Source organism: Larimichthys crocea, chromosome I (assembly GCF_000972845.2).
Source record: "Larimichthys crocea isolate SSNF chromosome I, L_crocea_2.0, whole genome shotgun sequence".
In the NCBI taxonomy this organism is placed as follows: domain Eukaryota; kingdom Metazoa; phylum Chordata; class Actinopteri; family Sciaenidae; genus Larimichthys; species Larimichthys crocea.
Window position 1 is genome coordinate 35,728,030 of NC_040011.1, and position 18,599 is coordinate 35,746,628.

The 18,599-nt window shown below is 40.6% G+C and overlaps 3 protein-coding genes across 4 annotated transcripts; 2 read left to right on the top strand and 1 right to left on the bottom strand.

The window, feature by feature from the left end:
* Positions 1-2,269: 2,269 nt before the first annotated feature.
* Positions 2,270-4,229, top strand: LOC113746613 (toll-like receptor 1). The gene is given in 3 exon segments (XM_027282991.1): positions 2,270-2,378; positions 3,031-3,131; positions 3,134-4,229. Coding segments are annotated over 3 exon segments (555 nt in total). The 3' UTR covers positions 3,479-4,229.
* On the bottom strand, positions 4,134-12,726 carry ints10 (integrator complex subunit 10). Of its 2 annotated transcripts, XM_019253758.2 has the most exons (18): positions 12,244-12,726; positions 10,551-10,618; positions 10,351-10,454; positions 10,102-10,241; positions 9,936-10,017; positions 9,708-9,848; positions 9,384-9,558; positions 8,743-8,912; positions 8,491-8,630; positions 8,153-8,306; positions 7,870-7,952; positions 7,532-7,687; positions 6,581-6,689; positions 6,113-6,192; positions 5,854-6,016; positions 5,635-5,728; positions 5,278-5,346; positions 4,134-4,744 (listed from the first exon to the last, which is right to left on the bottom strand). In XM_019253758.2, the coding sequence occupies exons 1-18, from the start codon at positions 12,370-12,372 to the stop codon at positions 4,588-4,590; spliced, it is 2,214 nt and encodes a 737-aa protein (XP_019109303.1). In that variant the 5' UTR covers positions 12,373-12,726; the 3' UTR covers positions 4,134-4,587. The 2 variants fall into 2 exon arrangements, with proteins under 2 accessions (XP_019109303.1, XP_019109304.1); XM_019253759.2 differs by lacking the exon at positions 5,278-5,346 and having other exon boundaries at positions 12,244-12,725.
* Positions 12,727-13,787: 1,061 nt separating this feature from the next.
* On the top strand, positions 13,788-18,494 carry slc25a51b (solute carrier family 25 member 51b). The gene is made up of 2 exons (XM_010748659.3): positions 13,788-13,951; positions 15,915-18,494. The coding sequence occupies exon 2, from the start codon at positions 15,991-15,993 to the stop codon at positions 16,924-16,926; it is 936 nt and encodes a 311-aa protein (XP_010746961.1). The 5' UTR covers positions 13,788-13,951; positions 15,915-15,990; the 3' UTR covers positions 16,927-18,494.
* Positions 18,495-18,599: the final 105 nt, after the last annotated feature.

Below are 18,599 nucleotides of genomic sequence, written 5' to 3' on the forward strand. Positions count from 1 at the left end.
CCCCAGAACAGGTAAGAGCACTCTCTTGTCTGTCTGTGAACTGTATAGTGATTGAATTCTGTTTTATTTAGCCATAACTTTATTTATTTAAGGTTATTTAATCTGTTTGGAGTACATAAGTCAATATGCAAAGACAAAAGCGATGAAAAAAAAACAAAGCTTTAGAAATATGATGATTTTCGAAATGATTTAAACTCTAATGCATTTTCTTTCATTTAAAATGTGACTATGAATTCAGAGAAATGAACATCTGTATTTCAGTTTGTAAACTGGTGCATGAATAATCCTGACCTTAAGACTGATTGAAGGCAATGTATTAAATACATTAGCAGGAAAGTATAATTAGATAAAGAGAGAAACACACACCCACCATAATAAATTAAACTGTGTGTAAGGCAAGATATATTTCTCTCACCCTCTAATTCTCTCTGTACTGGGATTGTGAAAATAGGAAACATAATTTCATAATTTCTTCTATAGTAGTTCTCATATTAATTACATAATATCTATACTACCTGATTCCCACAATTATATACATATTTAGTGCACTAATCAAATGCGCCACCTACTGGCTGCCCCTGATTATATAGAAAGGTAACACTGTCGACACTGAACTTTGGAAAGTTTCAAACTTTTCCTGGACTGCTTTAGTACAAATCTCCTTTCTTTCACTGAACATACCTGATCAAAATGTGGATATTTTTTTAATATGCTTGACTGAAAGGACAATCTTGTAAAGGGTTGAAGAAAGCAGATAACCAGTGACGTTATAGGTGAGTTTATCCATATATCCTACTTAAGATGCAATGAAATAGGATTTAAGAGTGAGGATGAGTGGTTAACATGTTGTATGTTTGTGAGGTCTATTTAGCGTAGCTAGCATTAAAATAATGTTAAATAGATTAATCTAACTTTTATATCAAAGACCCATTGGTATCGATCAGGAGGATTTATTACAGGACTGTTGTATTTGACTGCATTTGTTTGGTATACCTGATAGACTAGAAACTGTGTGAATTCATCAATAACAACATAAATGTTTATTTTCTTATTTTTATGCAGGCAAACAATGAGGCCTACCATTGCCCTCTGGGCAGCAGTCGTGTTTCTGGGACTTCAGCTGAGTGCTTCTTCTTTTCCTGACAACATTGAAAACCGCTCGTCCCAAAACCTGTCCTCTGTCCCAAGAGACCTGCCACATACGACTGAGTCATTAGATCTTTCATGCAACCACATACAGAAGCTTCACAGAGGGGACTTCAAAAACACCACTCTCCTGAGGTTCCTCAACATTTCATGGAATAGTTTGGAGGAAATAGATCCAGAGACGTTCCTCGACACACCACTCCTGGAGGATCTCGACTTGTCACACAACAGGCTGAAGAACCTCTTGGATCAGCGGTACCTGCTCCACGCAGACAACCTTTTGGTACTAAATTTGGCCTGCAACAAGTTTCTCACAATGACTCTGGGGAGTGAGTTCAGTTCCCTGGTAAAACTGGAGAGATTAGCACTCGGAGCAAAAAATATCAGCGTGGGTGATTTCAAGAATATTGCTGAAGTAAAACTACATACACTGACCCTTTCTCTGGAGGATGATCTGGGTTATGAAGCTGGCAGTCTAAAGGATGTTCATGCTCAAAAGCTTCAGATAGCCCTCACTAGTAATCAAATAATAGTCCATGATCTGTTTTCTGATGGTCTGTCACTCTTTGCTGAATTGGAGTTGATCAATTTGAGAAAAGGCTATGAAGACCTAAGTGATCAGCTCAGAGCCAGAAAAGAAATCTACACATCTAGTCTTTATCTCAGCAACATATCAATCAAATGGCCAGACTTAACTAATTTTGTAAACGTGGTTCTGAACACATCTCTTGCCCATTTGTACACCGCTGATGTTGTCCTGAGCGATTTGCCTCAGAGAGATACCGATGTGGCAACAGCAAGTAAATTGAAGTCCTTCACAGTCAGAAGGGTAGTGGTGAATTCTTTCTTTTTTTCACAGGAGGCTGTATACAACTTTTTTATCAACTCTCCAGTAGATACTTTAGCAATCATCGATTCTCCAATCATATACATGACATGCCCAAAGTCACAGAGTCGTGTCCTCCACCTGGACTTCTCCTATTGTTCTCTATCTGACTCCATCTTTTCCAGAGTAGTGGGGCAAGAAACTATTGAATGTGAGAATCTGAATAACATGATGAATTTAATTCTGGTGGGCAACAATCTGAAGAGCCTTCACTTGCTGAGCAAACGCACGCAAAACATGAAGTCCCTGCGACATTTGGACCTCGGCCTCAACTCCCTGGTTTATGACGGTTTGGAAAATTGCTCCTGGCCACCTAACATCATCAATATGAGTCTGTATTCCAATGGTCTGACAGACTCCGTTTTTAAATGTCTACCAAAAGGAACGGAGATATTGGACCTCCAGAACAATCAGATATCTGTGATACCATCAACCATCTTGAAACTGGAAAATCTTTCATCTCTGAATCTAAATGCTAACAGGCTACGGGACCTGCCAGTGTGTAATGGTTTCCCCATACTGAATGAGCTTTTTCTAAGGTCAAACTCCCTCCACACCCCATCTGTGAACAAGTTGGGAAGCTGCTCCAGACTGAAAACTCTGGATGTCAGTTCCAATCCCTTCACTTGCACCTGTGGTCTGAAGAGTTTCATAAATCTTGGCATCAAGTCTGAAAACCAGGAAAGTGATACAGGAATTGAATTGTTGAGTTGGCCATCAGATTATCGCTGTGCCTACCCAGAGGTCAATAGAGAATTTACTTTGAGCAGCATCTTAATCCCAGAGGTCAATTGTAATGTTGGCCTTCTAGCTACCGCCATCTTGTGCCCAGCAATTGCAATTATTATTTTAGTTATGGGCCTGTGCCACCGTTTGGATATTCCCTGGTATATTTGCATGATCTGGAAATGGACCAGAGCAAAACATCGTGCAAGAATGCGACAAGTTCGCCCTGAAGATCTAGTGGGTATTGAGTTTCATGCTTTCGTGTCTTACAGCCAACATGATGCAGACTGGGTGCACAATTCCCTCATTCCCAACCTCGAAGGCCCCTCAGGAGGACTCAGAATCTGCCATCATGAGAAACACTTTGTGCCAGGAAAGTCTATTATTGAGAACATCATCACCTCTGTGGAGAAAAGCAGACGCTCCTTGTTTGTGCTCTCTGCTCACTTTGTCAAGAGCGAGTGGTGCCATTATGAGCTGTACTTTGCCAGCCACCAACACCTTACTCAGGGCTCGGACAGTGTTGTGCTGGTGCTGCTCGAGCCTCTGCCTCAATACCTGATCCCGTCTAAGTACTACCAGCTGAAGGCCATGATGAACCGGCACACATACATTGAGTGGCCTCAGGACAGGGCCAAGCACCGGCTGTTCTGGGCTAACCTCAGGGCTGCCCTACAGGCAGATCTGCCAAATGCCCCAGTCACAGAACTAGAAGAGTGACTGTGAAAGTCAGACTTAACACCTAAAAGGAAGTGGGGAGAGGAAGTGTGAATTAAGGATGCAACAATTATAGATTTTGATGGTACAATTATAATCTGAGGAAAAATCCCAGTTGCACAGTTATGCATTCATTTACTTCACCACACTATGGATGTATAAAATCATGAGCAGTTTTAGTAAAAATTCTGCTTTGTTTCTGTTGGTTTATGTTGCACTGAAAGCCCAACTAAAAACTCATCGCTACTTTATTGATTATAAGTGACACGAACAGCTCAGTGTTGGTGAGCTCTAATCTGCAGTCAATAGTGAAATCCGTAAATTCCTGCATACTTTGTGTGAATGGGGCAGAGGATTGGCCACAAGAGTAAAAACATCTGGAGACACTGAGCGAAAATGGTGTGTACAATTTCTCATTTTTTTTAACCCATATGCATACTTTCTTGAGCTATAGTCTCTTATTTTATTTGTAATCTTGTACTATGAGCTGATTGAACTGAATGAACTGATTGTTTTTTTAAATGAATCATAACCGCACAGATTTCAGTGTATGAATGCCTTTCCCCATGTGTTTGCTAATCTATACCTCCTACCAAGTCTGATACTCAATAGGCAAAGTTTTTTCCTCTAAAAACAAATCATGTAATAACATGTCACACATCTTTAAATCACATTTAATGGAAACATTTATGTAAACTAACAATTTGTTCGAGTTTGTAACAAAAACAATAAACTTCACCCAAGAATATCAAAAATGCACTCCATTCTTTTGTCAATATTGTCTCCAACAAAATGTCACAATATGATGAAACCACTTCAAATGTGGTTAAGCATGTATGTTGTGGTTAACGCCACGGAAGAAGAAAACTACATACAAACCATGAAAACCAGTATTTTCTCCACCTCTCTGAAAAGAGAGATCCACTTTGAAAGTCAGGGAGACACTTTTTTCTCAAGATTTTGGTGATGGATGATAAAGACAAGAAAGATAGATGGGTCCTGTGTTGGGAAACAGCCGTTGGGGATCATAAATTCAGTCCAGCTGCATTAAAACTATGCCAGAGATATCAACTATTTAAAAAAAAAAAGGTTCAAAAGTCACAGGCCAGGTGTCAAGGAAGAGACTGAATGATGATGATTTTCTCATTGATGCAGAAACGGTGAAGCACGCTGAACAGGTTCTCTCCACAACGTGACACTTGCCTCTCCATGGCCAGACGGAAATCTTCCTTCACTCCTTTGGTGATTCCACGGGTCACCGTGTGGTGCCTGAAACCATAAAAAGATTTAAAAAATGAACACAAACATACATATTGTCAGAAATGTATTATTATGAGATGATATGTCATAAACAGAGAGACTAGACATCATGCAAGCAGCACGTTACTTTTTTCCTTACATACATAAATCAGCCAGTCAAGATTACACAACAACAGTTTCATCATCACAAATAAAAAATAAAAATTACATTAAATAAAAAAACACATAAGACGTGTCCAAAAATGAAATGAGATTAAGTGTTATGAAAAGGCAAAAAACTAAATTGACTGCACAACAAGACCAACACCATCCTCAAATAACAACAGCAACAACAACAACGACAAGGATGACCACAGAAAGACGAGCGATGGCTCAAAGAAACAAACGCCGACAGGAAATCAAAGAACAACGACTAACTCTTGATGTAAAATGACAGGCCCAAACCAAAACTGGGGAGATGACAAGCCTTGAAGTTGGGAATGAAAGAAGGGTGACTGGTGTGGGGGGAGGGATGGGACTGTGGGAGGAGGGGCCTGGGGTACCTGTCCATCGTCTGCACCCCTTGTAGAAGAAGGGTATTTAACTCCACCCCCAGGGCGGGACTAGGGTTCCTGAGGGACAGCAACATTCAACAACTCTTAGTCAGTGAGGGTGCATTCAAGTGTCTTTACTTCTACAGCAATGAATGAAGGAGTTTAATAAAAGATTTATTTTAACCCCTTCTCTTTCTAATGCCCGCTCCTTTAACAGCATTTTCAGTTAAAAGTACACTTTTCCCCACAGGCCATGTCTACTTAGATCATCAATCAGTAGCACTGTTCTCTTTGAAAACAGCAACAGAACGGGAGTGTGCAGAGTCACGATGCCAACAGAGAAGTTTCTGAATATGAGGCGCTTACTTGATTAGCATTCCCTGATTGGGCAGCAGCTCCAGTTGAATCCTCCCCCCCTCTGGAGTACGCAGGTATGCAAACTCCTCTAGCATGTCAATATCTGACAAAAATCATGAGCTTATGGAAAATAACATCTAAAACAAGAGAATTCACAAAGTAACTGATCTACATATTGTATTTGTGCTATTGTGTTTGTGGGAATGGTGCCAAAAAAAAAAAGGATACTGGTGACATAGTTGAAGAAATTCTCATATTGGAAACTGCCTTGCTGACAGATCTTTTCTACTGCCTTTAAAAACAGCATCTCGCCCTGTGGCCAGTCATGCTGCAGGAGCACTACCACATGACCGAGGGACAGGTCGTCACGGCTGTCTGTGAAGGCACGGAGCTGATTGGACAAAAATGAGATAAGGAGAAAATAAGTTATACATGATTTAACTTGTACATTTTGTGCATCTGCATAGACGAAGCGAGTTTAAAGTACCTTGAAGCAGGCCAACATGAGCTGGAGACAGAAGGGTAACACAGCTTTGCTGGTGCAGGGAAGCAGTCTAAGGTCATTACCTGGATATGACAAAAAAGATTAATGAAGTTCTGGTAATCACAGTCATGTATTTCTCTGTCAATGGTGTGGTTTAGTTTACAATCAAAGGACAGCAGCAGTTTCAACAAAGTCAGTTCTTCCTCATAAGCTGCAGCAAAGGGAACTTGTGGCTGTTGCTGCTGACAACAATCAGTCAATAGACTCACAAATATGAAACCACAGACAGTATCACATACCAATACAGATTTACTTTTTATTATTGTTGTTTGCTACACTGTAGAATAACACTTAATAATAATTTAAATAAGCTTCAAATACAAAAAGGTGTCAGTTTTACATAACAAATTAAAAGCTGTTCATAGATTACAAGTTAGTGAATGAACGTTACAAAGCACAAGGTGATTTTACCTTTCCTCGTTTTGGTCTTGACTCTGCCCTGATCTTCTGGGGTCTTTGTTGGTTCTTGGTTTGGAGGCACCAGCCCACCGACAACATCAAGCAGCTTCTCACAGGCCATCTGAATAAAGAGATACAGTACAATACACATATATCACATCTGTGAACCCAGGCAGAGCTACTACTAGACAGACCTTTGTACAAAATGTCATTAAAATAAATTGTCTGCATTTATTTTGCCATTTGTACTCTAAAACATGCTGTAAGCAAATGATGTCATTGCATATCACTTAGTCAGAATGGTTGAATTGATACATGTGTTTAGTCAGCACCATAGTGGATTAAATGCCTGAAACTGAATCTCTGAAATTTGAACTCTGCTGCAGTTGTAGGCCTTTAAAGTTGAGCTTAACTATGGAGACACCTACAGACCAGTTAGTGTTATAGATTCTGGGCATGTTAGAAGCTAAATAACATCCTACATATAGGACAATGCAATGTACAGACAGACGACAAATTAAAGGAGAAGCCTAAATATAGAGAGTGCAGATTCCATCCATAGCATGAGGGGTCACGATGAGTATGAGATTGATGTGATTTATATGTTATGGCCTATCGCAGTCACCAGATCTCAAAACAAGTGAACACTCATAGGAGATTTTGGACCAACAAGTTAGACAGTGGTCTCCATCATCATCATCATCATCATCATCATCATCATCAAAACATCAAGTGAGGGAACAGATGTTGAAAGAATGGTTTTTGTCTGTAAATATCAGTATAAACAATATAAACAATAATATATATAACAACATATATTTTGAGTCAGCAGTGCATTCAGAGTATGGAATAGTGGGAAAAAGAAGGCATGCAACCTGTGTTTGTATACATACGCCATACTAGTGGTTGCATGTTGTTGTTGTTGTTGTGTGTGTATATGACAGAATGAGCGCATGTGTGTACCCTGTACTCTCCCAGTGCATAGTGGCAGGAGGCCTGTTGGATGAGGGCCCTGTGGTGCTCCAGACTGGCCTGACCTGAGGGGCTCTGCTGCCCAGTCTGGGGTTGCTGCACCACAGCCATCTGGTGCAGGCTAGAAAGCGCCTTACGGTACTGTCCCTGGAGACATACAAACACGTACACACACACACATAATCAGTATATCATTGCAGACAACTGAGGCGCCACATTCTTTAACAATTGTATAAATTAGGTTTATGTTTTACCATATCCTGTTCTTGCTTTTGTATTTAATTTAACCTAGAATAAAAATGATAAGATAGAGAAAACATGTTTCTTGCCTGGTATATAATCATGTCAGTGAGGAATATTCTGAACCACAGCCAGCTGTCTGTCTTCCAAGAGGCACAGATCTTCTTGAACTCTGTTAAAATGCAATGTTACATTCAAATGATGAACACTTTTTCTTCTTGTTCCTCCTAAAAGTCAGTTAAAGAAAGTTATATTGAGAATTTTTTCAAAGGTCATAAGAATACTTCAGTAGCTATTGTTAATTTATAATATTATATTGGAGTGGCCTCTGTCTTGGTGGCTAAAACAGATTTGAACAGAAGAACTGTTTACCAGTTTCCAGGCCATCGTGGGAGTGAAGAAGGTCCCAGCTTTCCCTCGCTGTACGGAAACTGTCCAGAGTCTCTGACCAGTTGGGCATCTCAGTCTTGTTCACTAAAATGTGTCGACCGCGACCTTTTCCCAATCCTTCCTCATCATCTGAGCTCTACAATGACACACACACACAGAGTAACAAAAAAGGTTTAAGGATGTGGTCATGGCAGTCATATACTAAAATCTATTTAAGAACACATGCAAAACATCCTCACACATCAAAGTGATTCATCAGTCTTTCTCTGGTCTCATAAAGCCAGGCAGAATTGTAGAAATGATTTCTAATCTGTCCTCACCATCGTCTTTTCTCTCCCATCTGCTAGTTTGCGTTTCTTATGTGCATGTTTTACGGGTCCTCTTTCCACCTCCACATCATTATACACGGAGCTCAAGTCCTCTACAAGGATCCACGGCCCCAAACTCAATGCATTCACACCTGCCAAACATAAACACATCATTTGATTCTTCATCCATTGACTTTAAAAAGACAACAGAGCTGCATATGCTGAAGAACTAAGAGTGAAATGACTGCAAAGACAGAGACACACCCTGGAACAGTGCAGGCTGTACAGCTGAGACATAGAGGAAGGCGCTGCGGAAGAGAACAAGTGCAGCACAGATGACAATTTGACTGCAGCAGCGGGACCTCGTGTCTCCTTCCAGACCAGGCAGGTAGCGACACAGCTCCTTTACTCTCTGCAGCATATCCACGTAACTCCTGCAGCACACAAATGAAGAACACACAATTTCAAAACATTAATACCCACCAATTAATGGCAAATGCTACGAATAAAGTAAGAGACCATGTCTTTCCCTTCATGACACGTGATGGAATTTGCACCAACATTGTCTAACTGAACTGTTTACTACTATTTTGTTACTATTACTGTGTATTACTGGTTATTAATGTAGTATTATGTTGTAATATAATATATTATATTATATTATAATGTAATATTATATTTGTTTTGTATATATTGTACTGAAAACATATACACTGGCTTGCAACTCCATTTCATTGCAGTGTATTCTGACTCCTAGTGGGTGTGTCTATTCTTATATGGCTTGACAGTTACATTTACATCAATGACTAAATATTAGAGTATTAACTATTACGTGTAACTAATAAAGAATTGTATATAACATGGATACAAAACAGTACTATTCGACTGACAGGCAGACAGGCTACCTCTGTCCCTTGTCTCCCTGCCACTCGCAGCGTGCTCCAACAACGGCGAGGATATCCAACAGCCTCTCCCAAGGTTCTGCTACCACTGACGACTTTTCCGACAGGCCGTCAATCACATAACGCTGGGAGCCACGGGACACACTAGGAGACTTTAGAGACCCACCATCTTGAGAGCCTGAAACAAAGAACAAGAGGAACAGAAACAAAAATATCAGGCAGGCAGTGAGTAGAAAGAATATGGTGAGAGATCATACTGTAGGTTTAAAGTGACCGCACTGGTTAGCACGAGGATAAAAAAGGAAAGATCAACATCGACAGCTTTACCCTGTATCTGTACATCAGGTGAGGGTCCACGGGTAACATAGCCGATGTAGAATTCAGCTGCTTTGAGCATGTACTTCTGCATCAGGCTGGCTGGCAAGCGCATATCCATGTTGTTTATAACCAAAGGAAGGACATCACACACTGTAACAGTAAGAAAGAATTAGTGCATAAATCATTGCATATAGCATCACAAGTGATCTTTGCAACTGAATGAAAAGTTTCACTTACCAAAAAGTTTTCTGAAACAGTTGACAGGAGTCTCCACATTTTCTGATGCCTCCGCTTCTAACAATGTTTCTCCTAGATTGACCTAAACGCACAGCAAAATGTCTACAGTGAATGTTTCAGTGCCATTAAATCTAGGTTCAAATGCCATCACGTCATTATTACACACCCCGTGTTGGACCACAGACTCTGGAAAGCGCTTAAGAAGGAGGAGCAGCATCTCGGCCTTCTCCAAAGTGTTGAAACACTGCTCTGTGGCCTTCAGTAGCATCTCACACTGCACACGGCCAGGCAGCGTCTCAAAAAGCCCTAGGAAAGACAAACACACACACATTTTCCAAACAAAAACAATCCTCACGTTATAAACTATATTCATGTATGCATATGATCGCTAACAAGGCAGTTAAAGTTCTCTCACCTCGTAGAAACTGTGCATGTTTGTCCTGAGAGTCGCTGCGCAGGGCAGCTGTGATGACACTGATCTCCCGCCAAACAATAGGCTGATCTGGAAAATTTATAAACCTAAATAAAAATAGAAATTGTTGGCAACTGTTAGCTCAGACTCTACAAAGGGCACTTAATATTAACACCAGTACACACAGATACACTGCAACTCACATGTCATACAGCAGTCTCCCTGCCGAAGATGTCCTCTCTGCATTGCGTTCAATGATGTACATTTCATACTGTGAAAACACATCCAAGATTTTAACAGTGGACTCCAGTTTCAGGTTTATTTGTCACGTGCAGGTTAACACGGGCTCGACAATACAATGAAATGTGTTGGATGAGCGGTCAGCTCAGCATTAAGAGCACTAACTGTGTAACAGCACGACACATAAAAGATGAAAATATCTTTTTTTTTTTAAGTAAAATACAGTAAAATAAAAATGTAGGCAAAAAAGAATAATATAAAAAAATAAAACAGAACAAGAAAAATATGTATTAAAGTTCTATATACAGTAAAGGGGACATGATTGGGACAAGTATATACAAATATTGAGAAGTATCACTATATAAAGAGGACCGGATTTGACAATGTGCAAATGCACCGTTCTGTAACAATTGTATTTCATTATCACAATTATCTTTTTTTAAATGTCAATGTAACCAAATCTAAGCATGAACAAATGTAAAAAACGATTCTGCCTTTCTTTCACATCTGAAGTCAGATAGCAAAGCATAAATTGTGGAATATGTTAAACTTGCATGAAGTTGATACAAATCTGAACCTCATGTTCATTTTAAAACATGACTTATTATGAGTGATGCAAAATCTGTGAACATTAAAGTTTAAAACTTATCGCTCTTTAACAAAATCATTCAGAAAGTAATATCAGATCTATAACACCAGCAGTTATGTCCTTAGAGGTTAACGTTTAGTGCATTCAAATGTTTCATTATGTCGACCAAAAACACCAAATATTCAAACCATACAGTATCTGACAATCCTAGCAGGCCATAAATAATATATTATAAAAAGTGAAGCTTCAGGCCATAAAATCTAAATGTGGGCCGTGATTGGCCCCCGGGCCGTACTTTTTTAACATCGACCTGCCAAGGGACTACAGTTGGAAATTAGCCTGTATATTCCATATATTTCATATTTACATGTAAATGTTTATTAGTATTCACTGTCCAAATAAACTTTGGACATCCCTGATATAAACAGATATATAAATTGGATATATTATAATATTTAAAATGTTGATAATGGGGGTAGCATGAGTGACTACAGACAGGTGACTACAGACAGGGTAAGGTGACTACAGTCAGGTGACTACAGACAGGGTACAGTGACTACAGACAGGTGACTACAGACAGGGTACAGTGACTACAGACAGGTGACTACAGACAGGTGACTACAGACAGGTGACTACAGACAGGGTACAGTGACTAAGGTGACTACAGACAGGGTAAGGTGACTACAGCCAGGTGACTACAGACAGGGTACAGTGACTACAGACAGGTGACTACAGACAGGGTACAGTGACTACAGACAGGTGACTACAGACAGGGTAGTCAGACAGGTGTTTTACAGCATTACACATAATACTGACATGACTGACACATTCAGACAGATGTGTATGGGTGTGTGTTGTGTCTCCGTGTTACCTGTATGTTGAAGTCTTGTGTATGTGTGTGTGTTGTGTCTCCGTGTTACCTGTATGTTGAAGTGTTGTGTGTGAGTGTGTGCTGTGTCTCGGTGTTACCTGTATGTTGAAGTCTTGTGTATGAGCGTGTGTTGTGTCTCGGTGTTACCTGTATGTTGAAGTCTTGTGTATGTGTGTGTGCTGTGTCTCGGTGTTACCTGTATGTTGAAGTCTGCGGGGTAAAGCGTCCTGGCGGTGATGAGCCATGCTTTGGCTGCACAGGGATCATCAGACACCAGCTCCCGGGCTCTCTTCACCAGAAACTCGCAGTCTTTTTGTGCTGACATTGTTTACATGAAATGAGATTTCAATGCCGGAGAAGGAGACACACTGACCACACACGCAGTTCAAGGTGTAGTCTGATGCAGACGGTCCTCTCTCACAAGTCTCGGTGGATAAATAAAGTGGAAACTAACAGCTAACAACACAGGCTAAAGCTAGCGTCAGCGATGAGACGTAAACATCTCAGCCTGCCGTTGTTCACCAGACCATACTCTACTATTCAACTGTCATACAAACACACAACAGGCCTGCACACAAATAAAAACAACAACAACTGAGATTTAGCTTGAAATTAGCCGTCAATGCTAGCTAGCTAGCTAAACACACATCCTCTAACAGTACGATAATGACGTCACTAGTGATGTGTCGATCGTGAACGAGCCGGTTCAGAGAGCCGGCTCCTGTCCGCGAGTCGTTAGGTGCTATGAAAACAATTGGCTACAGCAATTTATTGATATTAGAAAATGTTTTGAATACTTCAGTACCAAACGTTGTATTAAATAATTTAAATGATACACATACAAATGATAAGCCAACAGCACTAAATTTGGCTGAATTATTAAAAGGTATATGTGGTAAAATTAAGAGCTGCTGGGGAGCCAAAAGAGCCGGCTCTTCTTGGTGAGCTGAGTCAAATGATATGGCTAACTAAAAAGTAGTGGTGTGTCAGTTGTGAAAGTATTGTTCAATTTGAACTAATGTTTTAGTAATGAGTTGCCTCGTTGAGTGATTCGTTAATTTTCATGCAGTATGTTTTCGCCACATGGCAGCTGCATAAGCTCAATCAGGACAAGAAACAGAAATGATTAGTTTGTGACTCAGCAACTCAAGTTTGAGTCTCTTGTTCATTTGTCACATGACAGGCAGCTCAGCGTCAGTCTTTTGTTGATTTGTCACGTTTACACTCTTTCTCCCCCCTGGCATAGAATATACATGAATGTTTTTGTAATGTTTTGTATATGATCTGTGTTCCTTTGTTTGTGAAACAAAGTTCTAATAAAATAAAAAATAAATAAAAAAAGATTTGTCACGTTTACATTGCACAGAAGAGGGCTACAGCACTACAGCACTAGTGAATGAACAAAATGAGAGGGCTACAGCACTACAGCACTAGTGAATGAACAAAATGACTCAGGATTTGTTCAAGTGAACCGAATCAGTAAAAAGACTCGTACTTCCCAACACTACTAAAAAGAACCGAACTTCCCATCATCACTAGACGTCACATCGTAGTCGTAAAGCTTGCAGGCCATCCTGCTTTTTTATGGCAACAATATCCAACGCGAAAAAATAAATAGTTCGTTGAAGTTAATTTGGGGGATAAATTTCCCAACCTAAAACAACCTCCTATTCACACTGCAAAAGCCTGCAAATGTGACAAAAACCTCCGCTGGAGTCAAATCGTTCGCTTCATCCACACACTACTCTCAAATCCGCAACAGTGCGCATGCGCCAGATATGCATTTTCTGCTGTCACCTGCTGCTGCTGCAGAGAAACGACCTACAGTTGTGTCACAATTACCCCGAGAATAGCTGCACTCTACATGTCCGGGCACAGGACAGCGGCTGGCGTACACACGGCAGGTAAACACCTATAAACTATAAAAACCCGCTGAACAAAAACTGTGCAAGGATTTGTTTGTTTGACATTCAACGAAGTGTCCAAACCAAGCTAGCCACTTAGCATGCTAAGGTGGACACGTATTTTGCTGTGGCGTGCAGCCATTATGTGTGACCCTGCTCTCGTGTTCCTCTTTTTGTGTGTGTGTTTTAAACACAAACAACTTGTTAATAGCGGAACCGAGCAGGCCCTGTCACTAACACAGCTAATGGCTAACCTAGCCTAGCATTTTGAGCTAAGCGTGCTAGCCCCTAGATTAGCATTAAAAAGACTGAAAATGTCCTTGATGTAACGGGAGTGTTTTAAAAATAAAACACACACACATCCCGCCTTTATGTCTGTGTGTCTTAGCCTCTTGAAGCCAGGACAGCAGACATGACAGGACACGATCATGTTAAAGGAAGTGTTGCACGGAGGGCGTGTTCGCCTCAGATTTAAATCATGTCGTGACAGAGTTGTTATTGTCTCTGCTCAGTAACAGTGTGATAATGTTTTTATTCATAGAGTTATCTATAATGGGGGGAAATATCTGCTTCCAGTGTGCAAATGCTCATTTATCCAAATTAAAATAACCCATTTTCCAGTGTGCAAATGCTCATTTATCCAAATTAAAATAACCCATTAATGTTGTAAAAAACATGTTGCTGTTGAGGAATTTAACATTGTAACAATATATTTTATTTATTATAGCTTTAATATAATAGTTTTCCTTCAAAGGACTCTTACACGTCAGCAGCCATGTGGCAGCCGGGTTTGTCACACTGACCTAAAACTGTGTCTGCAGTTACATTCATGCTGTGACCTCTAATGACCTCACAGCCTTGACACTTGCTCCTGTCTCCTCTTTGGTCTATATATAGACAACTCCAGCTGTATGTACTAAATGTATTTAGACTTATTGGACCTTGCGTTCACTTTCTGCAGATTCTTAAAAGCTTAAAAAAAACACAGTAAACATAGAGTCATACACGGTGCTGTGTAATGCACATGTAATGGATGGTGTCTTCTGCCGCTCGTAGTCGTCTCCTCCCCCGCTGACTAAGCTGAGCCCTATCAGTCTTTTAAGTTGTGCAACAATTCTTATCAGTGGTCGGTTATACAAGATGCAGGCAGGTGGCAGAGATTAAACAGTTCAGTCACATTTAGCACGTACGGGCCTAATATATTGATATTATAGTGAATATTTTAATAAAAAGGTTCTATCAGCACATAGATAGATAGATAGATAGATAGATAGATAGATAGATAGATAGATAGATAGATAGATAGATATACTTTATTTATCCCAAGCTGGGAAATTATAGTGCAGCAGCAGCATTACACAAAGTCTTAAACACATATTTTATGCAGAAAGATATTGTGCTATTGCTTTATTTTATTTAATTATGCATGTATATGCATATATAAGTACTCTGTGTGTATGTGTACAAATAGGCCTAGTTTTGCATTTTTATTTTTTTTTGCAGATTTATTTTTAATTCATTTATTTTTTTCTTTCTGATTGTGTTTTGTATCATTCTTATTCTGTCCATGTGTATGTTTTTGTGTTCATATTTATTCCTGTACTATTCATGACCTGTTTTGTATCTCTGTTGCCAATTAGGACCCCCTTGAAAATTAGATGGTACATCTCAAGGGGTTATCCTTTTGAAAATAAAGTACAATTCATAAATCAGTCAGGAAGGTGTGTCTTTTTAAACTTTCAGTTGTTGCTATATTGTGTTGATTGGAGTCCAGTCGAATCCCATTTGTTCTTTAGCAAAATGTAGGTGAGTGTGTCTGTACCATGCCCCCATTTTCATTGTGAAATTAGCGTCTCTGTGACAGGTCATTACTATCTAACTCACGTGTTCTGTCTCCATTTACTATCACACGAAGGCAAAAAGACGTGAAAATGATTCATAATATATTTCCTCTCTTTAACAGGGTATATATTTTACAGACGAGTGCAGTGCTGATGCTGTGATGCTGGCGGAAGAGGCTTTGCAGCACTGAGCCTCCCATGGCTGTTAGCACCATGGACTCCGAGTCAGCTCGAACACCCCAGCCTCAGGCTGCCCTGACTAAAGGAGGACACTCCCTCCTGCCTATTGGGGCTATGGGTGCCAGCCTGGGCCCTCATGGAAAGCACTATGTCTGCGGCTCCATTGCAGCTTTTACCAACATCATGGTGACCTTCCCCATCCAGAAGGTGTTGTTCCGCCAGCAGCTGCATGGTGTGTTGGCCACTGAGGCGGTGCAGCAGCTCCAGAGGGATGGGCTGAGAAATCTTTACAGAGGCCTGCTGCCCCCGCTGCTCCAGAAGAGCACTACAGTGGCAATCATGTTTGGCCTGTATGAGGACTTCTCCAGAGTCTTACTAGACCTGGCCGATGGCAGCGGTGTGCCGGTGCTGGTCACCCGAAGCTTTGCTGCGGCATTGGCCGGAACCGCGGAGGCCTTCCTGACGCCCTTTGAGCGCGTGCAGACACTCCTACAAGACCACAGGCACCACGGGCGCTTCAACAACACAGCCCACACTTTTCGAACACTTCTGTCTGAGTATGGTGTCAGAGAGTGCTACCGTGGCCTTGTGCCCATACTCCTCCGCAATGGCCCTAGCAATGTGCTCTTCTTCGGGCTCCGCGGACCCATCAAGGAGCAGCTCCCAGAAGCCACTAGCCGGGCAGGTCACTTGGTTAATGATTTTGTGTGTGGAGGGTTGTTGGGGGCAGCCTTAGGAATCATGTTCTATCCATTAAATGTGGTAAAGTCCAGGGCTCAGGCTCAGGTTGGAGGAGCCTTCCAGCCTTGCAGGGTGGTGCTGCTAACAGTGTGGAGAGAAAGGGGTGGTAGTTTGGCCAAGCTCTTCAGAGGGGCTCACCTCAACTACCACCGTTCACTGCTCTCGTGGGGTATCATCAATGCAACCTATGAGCTGCTTTTGAAGATCATGTGAAAGAGGGAATGAGGACAGAGAAAGGAAATGAAAGTAGGGAAAAAGCTGAATTGAAAGGAAACTACAAAGTAAAGAAGATGCACTTGCTGTCTGGCACTGTTTTTGGGAGACTGGAGTTTCCATGACTGAAAGACTGCAGTGAAGTTGCACTTCTGACGGGGGCCAACAGTCAGTGTGACATAATCCACCTGCCATTGTTACTATTTACTGTTGTCAAAGTATTAAAAACAAGATGCACGCTTTAAGCCTAGACAAAACTTGTGCCAGGGTCCAATTGAAATGCCCTCGTTTGCTCCGTCTACAAAACTTTGTGGGAGCAAACCGAACGCTTTTTTTTTTCTTCTTCTTCCACAGTTTCAAACAAAGGTTACTTGACTGGATTAACTGTTTTGTAAGAGAAGCTGTTTGTATGTGCTGTGTGCTGTGGTGTGTCTTGTCTTGACAAATTTCGTCTGTTAGACCAGGCGCACTTCCTCTGCAAGGCTGTTTTCTGCCACTTAACTGAAACACTTTTGTACTTCTGACCATTGAAATACCCCAAGATTTACTTGAAAGTAGAATGTTGGCCATTTTACCTATTTACCTACACCTATATGCTGATGAGATCAGAACTAATAATTGATTGAAATGATTAAAATCGGCGCTATACATGATCTTGGAAATACTGTATAGCAGACACACACACAAAACGTTTTTGCAAATTTGTCTCGGTTTATTTTATGAAGTGCTACTGGCAGAGTGTACATGTTATTGGAGTTTTGACAAGTGCCCATTGATGTATATGTGAGTAAAACATACAGCTATACCCATATCTAGTCTGTTTTTATAATTTATTGAAAGGGAGAGAAATAATATTGAATCTAAATTTCTATGACAACAAATATTCCCACAGAAACTGGTTAATCTATCAAAAACCTTTACAGCGTCAGACCGACTGTTCATATTCATTTGTTCATGCGCCATTGCTTCATTTGTTCTTTTTTTGGAGGGGATATTGTTCTTTTATTGAGTATAAAAGTACTTCTCAATGTTTGTTTCATTTTTCTAAACTCAAATATTACTTGTTTTATACATGTATATCTCTCCCCTCCGCTCACTCTTGTATATCTGTATCTCATGCTTGCTCTCCTCTCTGTCTATAACGTCTGTTGACATAATGGGCTCAGATTTCAAGCTTGAGTAGATGTAGTCACCACGCAGCAGCTCTTCCTCGGTCAGAGGAAGACCCAAAGAGTAAAGGCATGCTGCTCGGGCACTGACAGAGAGAAAAGACCGGGGCAGAGGGTAATGTTCAGTGGCACAAAAAGCTCAAGCTGCCATCTAAATGGATGACTTGGCCTATATCTTCAGTTCTTTTCATTTTGACTGTCTACAGTATACAGTTTCATGAGATCTTTTCAGGAATTTATAGGATTTCCTCTGTATTGAATTAGATCTCGGAAGTGGGACACTAATACACAATGCTGTTCATTTTTGCCACATTTCCTGAAGCACAAGCCACCAGATCACTATGAAAATATCTAATGAAATGTTTCATATCTGTCCATTAAAAGTGTTGACAGTGAATATGTCTGTTATGTTGGTGTTTAAGTTTCTTTTATCTTAATTCAACCAAGATGACAAATTATGTTTTACTTATGTAATACAGGCGCCCATACATTATGAAACAATGG

What these genes read in the sequence shown, in the direction of transcription:
- slc25a51b (XM_010748659.3), top strand. Translation starts at nt 15,991, where the DNA reads ATGGCTGTTAGCACCATGGACTCCGAGTCAGCTCGAACACCCCAGCCT.
- ints10 (XM_019253758.2), bottom strand. Translation starts at nt 12,372, where the DNA reads ATGTCAGCACAAAAAGACTGCGAGTTTCTGGTGAAGAGAGCCCGGGAG. An exon ending in ATGGGAGAGAAAAGACGATG is followed by an intron (nt 8,307 to 8,490) that starts GTGAGGACAGAT and finishes GTGTCATTGTAG; the next exon opens with AGCTCAGATGATGAGGAAGG. An exon ending in CTGACATGATTATATACCAG is followed by an intron (nt 7,688 to 7,869) that starts GCAAGAAACATG and finishes GTATGTCTCCAG; the next exon opens with GGACAGTACCGTAAGGCGCT.